At 33.3% G+C, this 12,500-nt stretch overlaps 1 protein-coding gene across 9 annotated transcripts in view; it reads left to right on the top strand.

The window, feature by feature from the left end:
• The window catches only part of LOC122630575 (mitogen-activated protein kinase-binding protein 1), a 117,679-nt gene that overhangs the window by 91,747 nt on the left and 13,432 nt on the right, over positions 1-12,500 (top strand). For 6 of the 9 annotated variants that reach the window (XM_043815189.1, XM_043815190.1, XM_043815191.1 and 3 more), the window contains 16 exons: positions 2,893-3,108; positions 3,192-3,374; positions 3,539-3,699; positions 3,788-4,124; positions 4,220-4,386; positions 4,743-5,067; positions 5,186-5,396; positions 5,722-5,971; positions 6,165-6,621; positions 6,877-6,945; positions 7,261-7,374; positions 7,786-7,955; positions 8,055-8,345; positions 8,428-8,581; positions 8,732-11,219; positions 12,270-12,404. In XM_043815189.1, coding sequence (XP_043671124.1) covers positions 2,893-3,108; positions 3,192-3,374; positions 3,539-3,699; positions 3,788-4,124; positions 4,220-4,386; positions 4,743-5,067; positions 5,186-5,396; positions 5,722-5,971; positions 6,165-6,621; positions 6,877-6,945; positions 7,261-7,374; positions 7,786-7,955; positions 8,055-8,345; positions 8,428-8,581; positions 8,732-11,219; positions 12,270-12,404 — 5,728 coding nt within the window. The remainder of the gene's footprint in view (positions 1-2,892; positions 3,109-3,191; positions 3,375-3,538; positions 3,700-3,787; positions 4,125-4,219; positions 4,387-4,742; positions 5,068-5,185; positions 5,397-5,721; positions 5,972-6,164; positions 6,622-6,876; positions 6,946-7,260; positions 7,375-7,785; positions 7,956-8,054; positions 8,346-8,427; positions 8,582-8,731; positions 11,220-12,269; positions 12,405-12,500) is intronic. The other 3 variants (XM_043815197.1, XM_043815195.1, XM_043815194.1) reach the window with 3 other exon arrangements.

The following is a 12,500-nucleotide window of genomic DNA, read 5'->3' as shown; positions in this document are numbered from 1 at the left end:
TGTTTCTTCTCTTTTTTAATTAGTGTATATTTTATTAAATTATTCCATAAGATTTGATCGGACAGGTGTTGTCTTATATATATTCATTTGTCGTTTAAAATGAATTTTCTCATTCACGTTAAATCATATCATCGACTAGAATCTAGGCTTAATCCGCGAGATTTTTTTTTTTTTAATTCTCAGTTCTACTTTTAAAGCGTAAATAATAGCTTTTTAATCGCGAATTATTTTCTCTTCTCACCGTTTTCATACTTAACTCTTTCTCTTTCTTTCTCTTTCTCTTTCTCTTTTTCTTTCTCTTTCTCTTTCTATCTACGCGTAGGGTATGCACACGTGAACGGGAACGAGTACATTTAAGGCTAAGATTTCAAGACCCGCTTGGCTGTTGAGCAATGGAATTCTCGATGAGATTCTACCACGATTCATAGCTCTGCTCGGATAGTTAACAAATTGCTTTTACCTACGGTGACATTCTTCTTCTTCTTCTTCTTCTTCTTCTTCTTCTTCTTCTTCTTCTTCTTCTTCTTCTTCTTTTTTTTCTTATTCTTCTGCGTTAAAAAGAGTTACGATATATAAATAAAAAAGAAGACAAAGAAAGAAAAAAAGTGAAATTTATTTTATTCTTTGACGTTACAATAAAAACTAAATTATAAAATAAAACAATAAAAAGCGAAAAATAAAATAAACTTCTCGATGAGATTTTATCACGACACATAGCTTCGTTCGGATAGTTAACAAATTGCTTTTACTTACGCAGACATTTTTCTTCTCTCTCATATTCTTATTTTCCTCCTCATGAAAAAAAGGAAAAAAGAAAAAAAGAGAGGCAATTCTTCCGAACTATTGTACGACGATGAAAGATAGAAACAAAATAAAAAAAAAAAAAAAAGAAAAAAGAAAATAAGAAAAAGGGGATGATTCTTTTCACTTTTGAAGCTCCTCAAGAAAATCTCCATGACCCAATTTTATTTCTTCTCTCCGTCTCATTGTGGATCCTTTAATTAGGAAGATCAGATTTTCGAAAGGAAGCATTCGCTTAATCGCAATTGCATTCTTCCGGATTTTTCAATTTTTTTTTTTTTTCCTTTTTTCTTTCTCTCTTTTATTCTATGCGCGTGACTTCTTGCGTCAAGCTCTCTTTAAACTACTTTGCAGGAAATTGAAGGGAAAGAGAAAGGGTAAGAGATTGTGTGAGAAAGAGAGAAAGAGAGAGAGAACAAATCCACGTAATTATAAGGTTATTTTTTGAACGAGAGCCAGGAACACTCGAAGCGAACTGCATCGCATTGAATGCAATATTATTACGTTGAATGCTCGCCACGAGCAAAGGACCGCGCCTATTGCGTTCGCCTGGCCATGACGAGTTTACCGTCGCTACGTGCTATCGCTGACATGCTAATTAGAACTCCTTTTATGGTAGAACTCACGGTTATCTGAATGATACGACGTTGAAACGAAGAAAAGTGTAGTATAGTACTTCGATGGTAAATCGAATTTTCCATTTGAAATGTTAACGATAAATTTCCAATTAATTTCGAGCGATATTAACGCAAGAAGGTTTAATTTTTGGTGGAAAGTTTTTTCCTTTTCTTTTCGTTTCTAATTTTGTATTTGTTAACGCTAAATTTTTGTTTTAATATTCTATTTGCAATCTATTATATTTAATATATCTTTTTTAATTTATTCATTTCTTTTTCTTTTTTTTCTTTCTTTAATTTCTAATTTTTATTAGAAATATCAGATTGATTAGATTAGTGATAAAATTGTCATTGTTATTGTTGGTTGTGTCGGTGATAAAAGATAAAAATGAAAAACAATATTTGTCTTTTTTCCGAATTTCATCATCAATTTATATCATGCGAAAGTCAAGCATAGGTATTCGCATGTGAACGTTGCAGTGGTAAAAGAAAGATTGTTAAAAAAGTAAAAGATTGTATAATTAACAATTTCAGTTTTTTAATAGCCTGTATTTGAAGCTTCTACCACTTTCGAGTCGGCATAGGATATTAGACTTAATAAATTTCTCAGTGATTGTGAACGTTTTTATCTCTATTTTTGATATACGTGGAAGTACATGACCAACTACGAATGTTTATTTTTTAATATAATTCTGCGAATTCACATTCACTTTCAGTAAATATAAATTAAATAAATTTAAATAAAAATAAATAAAAATAATACAAATAATATGAATATTTTTAAGAATCATTATATATATATATATACCGTAAGATATGTATGTATATATAACAATACATAAAAAATATGTACATTTCACACTCGTGTATTCTACGGATATTGTCTTCGACGTCGTGAGAAAGAAAGAAAGACAAAAAAAGAAAGAAAAAAAAAACATGTTCAAAGTACGGACGAACTTCAAAGAACCTTTGCTTCATTCGTTTGAAAAAGTTCATTTAACATTCGACTTGCGTGCATCGCGATGCAGCACGGTTACAAGACGACGACACGAAGAACGAGCATACCCAATCACCTTTGGATAAATGTCCAACGGTACTTGATCTTTTCTTCCGTTGTTATCGTTCCTCATGAACTTTTTTAATACTTATTAGATCGGTCATATTATTTATAAATTAAACATTATAAACGAACGTATTGTTATCAAAATAATCAAAAGAATCAACGCGCAAATAAAATCCAACGATATTCCATTTCTATCTAAATACTTGAAAATATTTCTTGTCTTTTTTTAATTCTTTTTTATATAAAATATATTTAAAAAAAAAAAAAACAAGAAAAGAAAAGAAAAGAAAAAAAATAGCCGAAGATATAATAGATATCCTGTTATCAGGAAAGATGAACGATGTTTCTTTTTTTGTTTTTCTTGTTTCTAATTTTTGTTCGATTTTTGTATTTTTCTTATTTACATTTTAGGCTTTCTCGCCGAGCAATAAGTACGTGGTTTCGGTCGGTTCTCAACACGACATGATAGTAAACGTTTGGGATTGGAAAAATAACGTCAAGGTTGCATCTAACAAAGTCTCGAGCAAAGTCAAGGCAGTATGTTTCGCTGAAAATGGTAATTATTTCGTCACCGTAGGCAACCGACACGTGAAGTTTTGGTACCTGGAATATTCGCGTAGTGCCAAGGTGATTAAACGATTTAATTGAAAAACAAATATATATATATATATAAATAAATATATACATATGTATATTCCTGTTTAAAATAGTACAAGGAACCCGTGCCTTTGATGGGCCGATCAGCTATATTAGGTGTACAACGAAACAACGATTTCGTCGATGTGGCCTGCGGCAGAGGAGAAATGGCGGATTCGACGTACGCCATCACAAAAACCGGTCTCCTATGCGAATTCAATAATCGAAGGCTCTTGGACAAGTGGGTCGAGCTTCGGGTAAGATTTCTTTTTGAAAAGACGAAAAAGCTCTTACGAGAAAGGTCGGATAATCCAACTACTACTTTTCTTTTCCTTTATTTTTCTTCATTTATTTGTTTATCATTTGTTATTTGTTTTTTCTTTTTTTCATTTTATTTAATTGTCTTTCTTTTCGTTTTTAGACGAGCAGCGCGAATTGTATGGCGGTTGGCGATAAATATATTTTTATTGGTTGTGCCGAGGGTATCGTTAGGTGTTTCAGTCCCAATACGCTGCAGTTTATTACGACTTTACCCAGAACACATTATTTAGGGGTTGACGTAGCCCAGGGATTATCCATAAGGTAAAAACAGGATCGATAATCGACGAAATCAATATCGTTGGTCATTTTAAATAGATATTAAAATATAAATGTGTTTTTATCATTAAAGTCATATGTCTCAGCACCCAGCTAACGCAAGGTATCCAGATGCTATAGCGTTAGCTTTCGATGAACGTAACAATAAATTAACGTGCGTCTACAACGATCATAGTATTTATGTGTGGGACGTAAGAGACATAAGGAGGGTCGGTAAATCGCATTCTTTTCTCTATCATTCCGCATGCATATGGGGTGTTGAGATGTATCCAACAGGAACGGACTCCATTGGATCTATGCCGGCCGGTAGTTTTATCACTTGTTCCAGCGACGACACCATTCGTGTTTGGAATCTCGAGAAAGATGTATTCTCGAACGATACATTGTACAAAAGGAACATATATAGTAGCGTGAGTTTATTTCTATTTGATTTGAAATAAACGAGTTCATTTTTATGATACAATTTCGTGCATACTTATTTTATATAATTTTTATGCCGTCATAGGAATTGTTAAAAGTCCTTTACGTGGATCCAGAATTAACGTATCTTAAGGATTTGGATTTAGCTGCCGCTGGATCGACCGAAAAGAGCGATGCTTCTTACGACGGTCGTAATGGCGTAAGATCGATAAGGGTCAGTCCTGATGGGAAACATCTTGCGTCTGGCGATAGGTGAGTTTTCGAATGATTACGCGTTAATGCGTTCACTGTCAAATTAATATTAAACGAAGTTAATGTACTTTTTCGATCAATACAATAAATTTGTAACGTTTGAGTACTGATAATAAAATATTACGATAAAATATTCTTTATATATTTTATATATAAAGAATATTGTTGCATCAAAATTATATAACAATATAATCTTTATATCGAATATTATTTTTATTACGATTTTTATTACGAAAAAAAAAAAAAAGAGAAAGAAAATAGAAAGGAAAAAAGAATCTTAAAAATCTATATGTCATTTAACGAGTCAAGTTAATTATTCAATGAAGATAGTTTTAATGTATATCTATATATTTTAGATCAGGAAATATACGTATCCATGACGTTTCCACCCTGGAAGAATTGTGTTTAATAGAGGCTCACGACGCGGAAGTACTTTGTCTCGAGTATTCAAGGTTTTCGCAATATTCCGTAGAAACACCAAGACTTTTGGCAAGTGCTTCGAGGGACCGATTAATTCACGTATTCAGTGTCGATCAGGATTATAATTTTTCACAAACCTTGGACGATCATAGCTCCTCGATTACCGCCGTGAGATTTTTTAATCAAACTAATCAAAGTAATCAGTTACAAATGGTGTCTTGCGGAGCCGACAAGAGTATCATCTTTAGACAATTACAATCCGTAAGATATATATATATATATTTTTTTAAATCTTTTTTAGTTTACAATAAAACTCGATATAGATGATTAAATATAAACGTTGTGTGTGCTATTCTTGTTTTTTTATATATATGTATAGACACCAGGCGGAATGCCACAATTTGCCAGAGGTCATAACGCTCAGGGAAAGACAACGTTATATGATATGGAAGTGGATTCTGGACAAAAACATGTTTTAACTGCCTGCCAAGATAGAAATATTAGAGTTTATAATGTAACTACCGGGAAGCACAGTAAAACGTTCAAAGGATCCGTCGGCGAAGATGGATCCCTCATTAAAGTCGTCTTAGGTAAGCAGATCGTTGGATTTGTCATTAAAAGCAATTATAAAAAGAAGAAATGAGGAAAAGAAATTTAATTGAAACTTTTTGTTATCGTATAATATCGAATGCAAATGAATGTTTACAATGATTAACATAAATATAACATTGCGACGATGTCAGTAATGAAAGAAATTTATTACAATTTATTAATCGTTTTGCTTAATGTTTGTCATCATCTTTTTGAGATTTGTGAAAAAAAGAATGTTAAACCGTTGATGGGAGAATTTTGAAACGATTAAAACGTGGCGAAACGAACGATGAAATAAATGATGAACGACAAATTCGTTTACAGATTCGTCAGGAATTTACGTAGCTACCTCATGTACAGACAAGACGTTATGTGTTTACGATTATTATAGTGGTGAATGTATGGCAACCATGCTAGGTCATTCAGAATTGGTGACGGGACTACGTTTTAGCTCGGACTGTCGTCACCTCGTTTCTGCGAGTGGTGATGGTTGCATATTTGTTTGGCGTGTGCCTCACGATATGGTCGTGACGATGCAAGCGCGACTCGCTCAACAGGCAATGCGTGCTGGGAAGTAAGATATACACTTTTTTTTTCCTTTCTTTCCTTTTTGTAAACGTAACAGAAGAATGAAACATTTGCGAGGTTGCGTAAAAAAAAAAAAAAGAATTATTTATTTTTTTTTTTCTTATTTTTTATTTTGTTTTTTGTTTTTTTGAGAATCGCAAGTTAATGTTTTGTTCTTTGTTTCATTCCGTTTATAACAGAAGGCCACCACAGGTCAATGGCAGTGGAATTGAAATACAGTTAGATAATGAAACGTTTGGATCACCACCACCAGAATTTCTCGATCCAAACGCAAATCCTACTCCCCAAAATGTTGGTGTAGATTATAGATTCAGCGTTGGGCAATTGCCTCTTTGGGCGAAGAAACAAATTAATACGACGACCGTCGAAGAAACAACGACGGTTGGATCGACCGTTCGACCACTTAGCGTAGATTTACCGAAAGGAAGATGGGCTCAAAGGGTACAACAAGGAGATGGTATTACCGTCAAATCCGTTTACGATAGCGACGAAGTCATACCCTTTCCTCCTCCTCGTGGAAGCGTTGATTCTGATGGAGGTGGGGGAGGTGGTGGTTCCAAGGACAGTTCTATCGATAGCGGTACTGAAACCAAATGCAGTAGCGATTATCGTCGTGATACTATCATTCTCAAAAGGGTTAGTTTACATTGATTACAATATATATATATATATATATATATATATATATATTATTTATGCTAATATATTTTATTATTATATATTTTATATATTATTATTTATATATTTTATGTTATTTATGTTTTAATACATATTATTTAATATTATATATATATATATATAATGCATGCACAAAATAAAAATGATAACAAGCAATAAAAGATAAAAAAGTGAAACGTAACTTATATTATTACTTTGATAATGAAATTTTAGGAAGAAGAAGAGAATGTATTCCAACCATGTCCAGATAGTTACAGAGAACTAACAAATGAGACAAAACAGGTATTAATGATTTATATATCAAATTAACGATGTTTACGATGCATCTCTTTTCTCGTTTTTTTTTTTGCATGAATATATTAATAATGCACGATTATAAACCATAAATATCATTTGTCATAATTAATCTCAATGGGAAGAATTTGTTATAATTATTTTGTAATTGTTAGCTTTGCTGATCGTTTACGTTATAATTTTCTATTTTGCCTTTATCACATATTAATGTAATCTTTTGCATTTCCCTTTTCTTCTTCTTTTTCTCTCTCTTTTTTTTTTTTTTTTTTGTTGATCCTCATTTTATTTGAACGGCCAACGTAGGTGATCGGTGGTAACGTGACGATTACTAGAGGTAACAATATCACGGAAGTGACACGTCAATCAAGAAGTCGTCATCACACTGATGATAGCAGTCTTGGGAGTTTTAAATTTGAGGTACTGCTTGCTTATACTCGAAGCGCGCGAGCGCTCGCACGCTCGTTAATTAAAAGCTATGACGAGATGAAATCTTTATAACCACGTCAAAGTGAAATCATATCGCTCGTGATAAGAAAATATTTTAATAATAAATGATATTTTGTCATTATTATAAGCAACACATTTTCTTTTGTCATAATTTTATTGCTTTTGCATTATACATGTGTCGTTAGCTTTTTATTTATTTACTTATTCAATTCTTTCTTTTTTTATCGTTATTGCTCTATGTAATAGATATAATCTGATTTGAATCGTTTATGAATAATAAAATATAAACATATATATATATATATATGTATATGTATGTATATGTATGTATGTATGTATAATACCATTTGCATGTAGTTTATTTAATATTATACTATTTAGGATCATGAAAGTACGGAACATGATGGTGACGTAGAAGATTATTCCGAGGGAGAAAATGGTACGACTGGTTCAGAGAAATCTCATCACAGATTAATGTATTATCCGCCACAAGAGGATACTGTATCGAATCAGTTTACAGTAAACGCTATGGACGTTGAAGAACTTCGAAGGTTCGTTTAACTCGTTGGATAACTTGTTATATTTTTTTATTTCGTACGAAATTAGCGTTGAAATAAAATTTATTCGTTATATCGCGTCGGTCTTTATAGATCTCAAAGGCGGCAGAAAAAGCCGAGAAATACAGAAAGTGGACGAACAAGCGAATTAACTGCATCCGGTAGCCAAGATGATTCCGATTCGGAAGGTGGAGCATCAACGCCAAGTGCCGAAAGAAATCCTTTATCAATGTTATCAGAAGCAAGCTCGGAGGGTTTCGATCAAATAACGAAACAAAGTCATCGCGAGAAATATTTAAAAAATGCATTCGAGTCGCTCAGCGGTGCCGAAGAACCTACAAATCGTGTAAAAACGACCAGTATTAGTTCTCAGTTTCATGGAAGGTACTTTGTCGGATTAATTAATACATATATCGTTAAGCTCATGATATAATTATTTTACCTCGTCGTTTTCGTAATTATATAGGGTAAATAATGGTACAGAAAATAATAATAGCAACAAAGTACGTAACGCAGCGGTAGTAAATGCAACGAAACATGCCAGAGGTGACGCGGATATTGTTAAAAAACGAGAGGAATTACAAAGAAGAATAGAAGAGACCAGAAGAAAGCTGCAAAGTGTAAGAACATATACTTTTTCTATTTCTTTCTTTCTTTCTTTCTTTCTTTCTTTATTTATTTATTTATTTAATCTTTTTTTTTTTTTTAATTTAATTCTGTTATTCGAATAAGATAAATTCGTTGACAATACTATTATGTTTTGTTCGAAGGTCGGGTACAGGTCATCTTTGAAAAGCAGCCAGAGCATTTCTGATTTAAGCAGCCATATACCAGAGAAACATCATCGTTCAAGTAGACTTAACACAGGTAACAAATTGGGTGAACAAAACAAATTTTCAAAGCCAATTAATCCTTGCAAACCTATGCCAAATCCAAAACCCGCGTTTAAACCGCAACAACTCATTAACAAAGTCCAAGGTGTGGGGAATGCTTTATCTAAATCAGATACGTCAAACGAACAGAGGAGCTTAAACGATAATAATAAAACAACATCGTGTGTAAGTGAAAAGACAATACCATCTCTTAACCGTCCACTAACACTTACGTTAAAGAAAACTGAAAAGTATAAGCTGTCATTGAATAAGGCCAATCAATCATTACCCGAATCTCCTGTATGCGAGGAATTAAAACTGTTGAAAGAACATTGTAAGAAAAACGTTAGTCGTTTCGCAAGATTCGCACAAAAGAGAAGATCCTGTAGTTATTTTATCGGTCTCGACGATAACGATGAGGAAATGGAAAATCTGGCAAAATCGTTTGAGAGCTTGCCCGCCATGAACGAACGTAATATCGAGAATTTGAAGCAAACGATTGACGACGGTGACGATGGTAATGGAAATTTCAGTGATGATTCATTAGAAGGCGATTTCAAAAATCCACCGCGACGTTGCGTTAGTGATTATCAAATCAACATACATATGGATAGTAGTCATATAGAGAATAAAGGTTATCCGAATTATCAGACTTATCAAAGGAGAATTTTAACTGGTTCTCAAGAAAGTATATTGTCGGATGGTTCGGTCGAATCATTTTCAAAAGGTAGCGCCGAAATATTGGATTGCAATAACTACGATCACGACAGACACTCCAGTGCAAGTTTTTTCTTATCGAAACGTAAAACGCAAGTTGGAAGAAGTCAGGAGAGCATATTAACCGACGAATCGGATTATCAAATGTTTCCATTACAGAAGAACGTTGATCATAGAAGTACGGAAAGCGTTTTAACGGACGACTCGGATTCGTTGGTAAAGTCGGCACCGTTAGAAATGTTATTTGATTCTCATTACAAAAGGAAACGGCAAAACTCGGAAACTTACAGTGGAAATCCGAACAACGAAATGGAAACGACGAACAATACTCAGACATCGACGGACGATACCACTTTATGTAGGACTGTATTTAGATCGAAGTCCCTTCAAGATACAAGAATGTGTAAAGCTAAAAATGATATTAACTTCAGCGAGGATAACGCACAACCAGCTGCGTGTATCTATTATGAATTCAGTTTTGACAATGATAACGAGAAAAATGCTGACATTAGAATAATGGCGAACTCCGATGCAATGTCAAGAAGCAACAGTTTAAAGGTACCGAAAGAGCCACATTCTATGCTGATATTAAACGACTTCGTGGCACATAAACCACCTAAACCAAAGAGAAATTCATCGCGAACCCAAAGTATGCGTAACAGGGCAAGACCGGCATGGAATAAATATAACGTGGACTCGTCGTCGCAATCGACGATACAAAATATCGAACCCATTAATTATTCTGCGACTTTACCTGCGAACTTATCTCATTTAAGTTATAAAACGAGGAACGACGCAACGGACTCTAAACAAAATAGAAAGGACGTCGACGCTAATTCAAAAAGATTCGAAGAATTTTTACAATCCGCCAAATATTCGTTGCAAACGACGAACGACGAAGCGAACGAAAGAAATATATTTTTCAATCAACAGACTCATTTATCGGATAAGAAGATTAACATAGCAGGAATACCGCCGTACGATCCTGAAAATACATTGGAGAGATACACACGACAGAATGTTAATGAATCTTCTCGTATAATGTCCAACGAGGAAGAAGAAGAAGATGCTAGTCACGAAAGGGACAACATATGTTCCTTTGAAAATCAAATACCAACGAAGGATACTATGGAAACTTATGACTCTTTAGAACCGAACGTTACATCCTCGTCCGATTTACATGGAACCCAACTCCAATCGAATAATTCGAATTTACAATCTACGAACGCGCGTATTGATAATTTGGATGCGAGCGTTGACGTTAGAATCACGCGTGCTATAGAAGGAACCGTCAAGTTATTATCCAAAGAGTTTGAGAATTTAGTTAGAAGGGAGCAATACTTCATGAAGGAAAAATGTTTGCGTTTAACTCATTGTCCAGAGACAAGCGAAAACTTTGCCAAGCTTGAGGCAGAACGTGATAGTAGATATTGCACTATCAGACGTGACATACGTATTCATTCTGGCGGAGAGGATAGCGATTGCGCTGATATATCGACGATGGATAAATCATTGATGGAAAGTGGTTCGTCTACGTCCGCATCGAGTTGTACGAATTCACCTAAACGGATGTGGCCACCTGCTTCGCGATGTCAGAGTCATATGAAGTGGACAAAAACTTTACCCACTATAAATCAAGCAACTATTCCCACGAAACATCTTTATGCAGGTACTTAACGTGGAGTCCAAAGTAGCAAGTAATTAATATACGTAGAACTTATGAAACAATTTAGACGTGATATATATATGTAATGAGCTCTGATATTTGTTCAAACTTTCTTCTCATTACCGTTCTCATTGAATCGTATTAAAACATCGTCTATAGCAGCGATATTATTTTTTTTTTTCTTATTGCTTATAATAAACACCTTCGTTAGTCCGGCAAGCACGATATACTTATAACAATACGTTATAAGTACTTTAATGCATAAAAGATTACTGTGATCAAAGTAAACAATTTACAATAATACAACACCAAGTAACATTGGCAGTCGCATATAAAATTGCATAGACAACTATCGCGCATATTACGCGCTAATAATAACGCATAAAAAGAAAAAAGAAAAAGATATTCATCTACTATGTTTTTCTAGCTTCTCAATATGAATGCAATACAATTGTATATAATTAGAACAATATACATATAAACTAATTGCTTGAGAAAATGCTATTGTCTATGTTCATACGTATACATATACATATATTTTAAACATTTGATTAGAAGACACGTTTTCACAAAGACAGCAATTACTTTTCAGTTTGAATGCATTTATTTATAAAGTTATGGCTTCATATGTGTATATTTTCCAGTTTAATTCTTTCGGAATGACTTGCTAAATTGCGGCATGTTTTTCATCCTTTTAATACAATTCATCCTGCTTTCCCTATTTTCATCCCACATCTGCCTGGTTACAAAATAATGTATATTTATGTCATAAAAATCATACATATTTTATATAACTTTTCTTTCTTCTTTTCGTTTCGTTTTATTTCTTTATATAATATTTATCTTTTAGTTGGATAAATGAGAAAACAAGAAAAAAAGATAAAATTAATTTAATATATATATATATTAAATATAATTTTATATATATATATATATATATGTATGTAATATACATACATGTCAAGAAAAAATGAGCGTTTATATTTGTTATAAAATTACATTTGCGTTGTGTAAAAATGTAGTTTAGTGCATGTGTGTGTGCATTGTCAACAGTTGGCAGTAATGGGGGGCGAATCTCGTCAAAAGTTATTGACAGTGAAGAAGAGGGGAGTGGCATGAGACGTGCCTGTTCATTAAGTGATCTTTCTGTCAGCCCATCAAATAGATTACTGCATGGTCCTGTACAAGGTATTCCTTTCATGCAACATATTTTATTTTAATTTTACATGCTTCGTTAATTAAATGAAAAATAATCTTTTTTCCTTCTTTTTTGTTTTTTTTTTT

This window comes from Vespula pensylvanica, chromosome 7 (genome assembly GCF_014466175.1).
Source record: "Vespula pensylvanica isolate Volc-1 chromosome 7, ASM1446617v1, whole genome shotgun sequence".
Lineage (NCBI taxonomy): Eukaryota > Metazoa > Arthropoda > Insecta > Hymenoptera > Vespidae > Vespula > Vespula pensylvanica.
The sequence above is the reverse complement of the archived record's forward strand: the minus strand, read 5'-3'. Positions and strand labels throughout refer to the sequence as shown.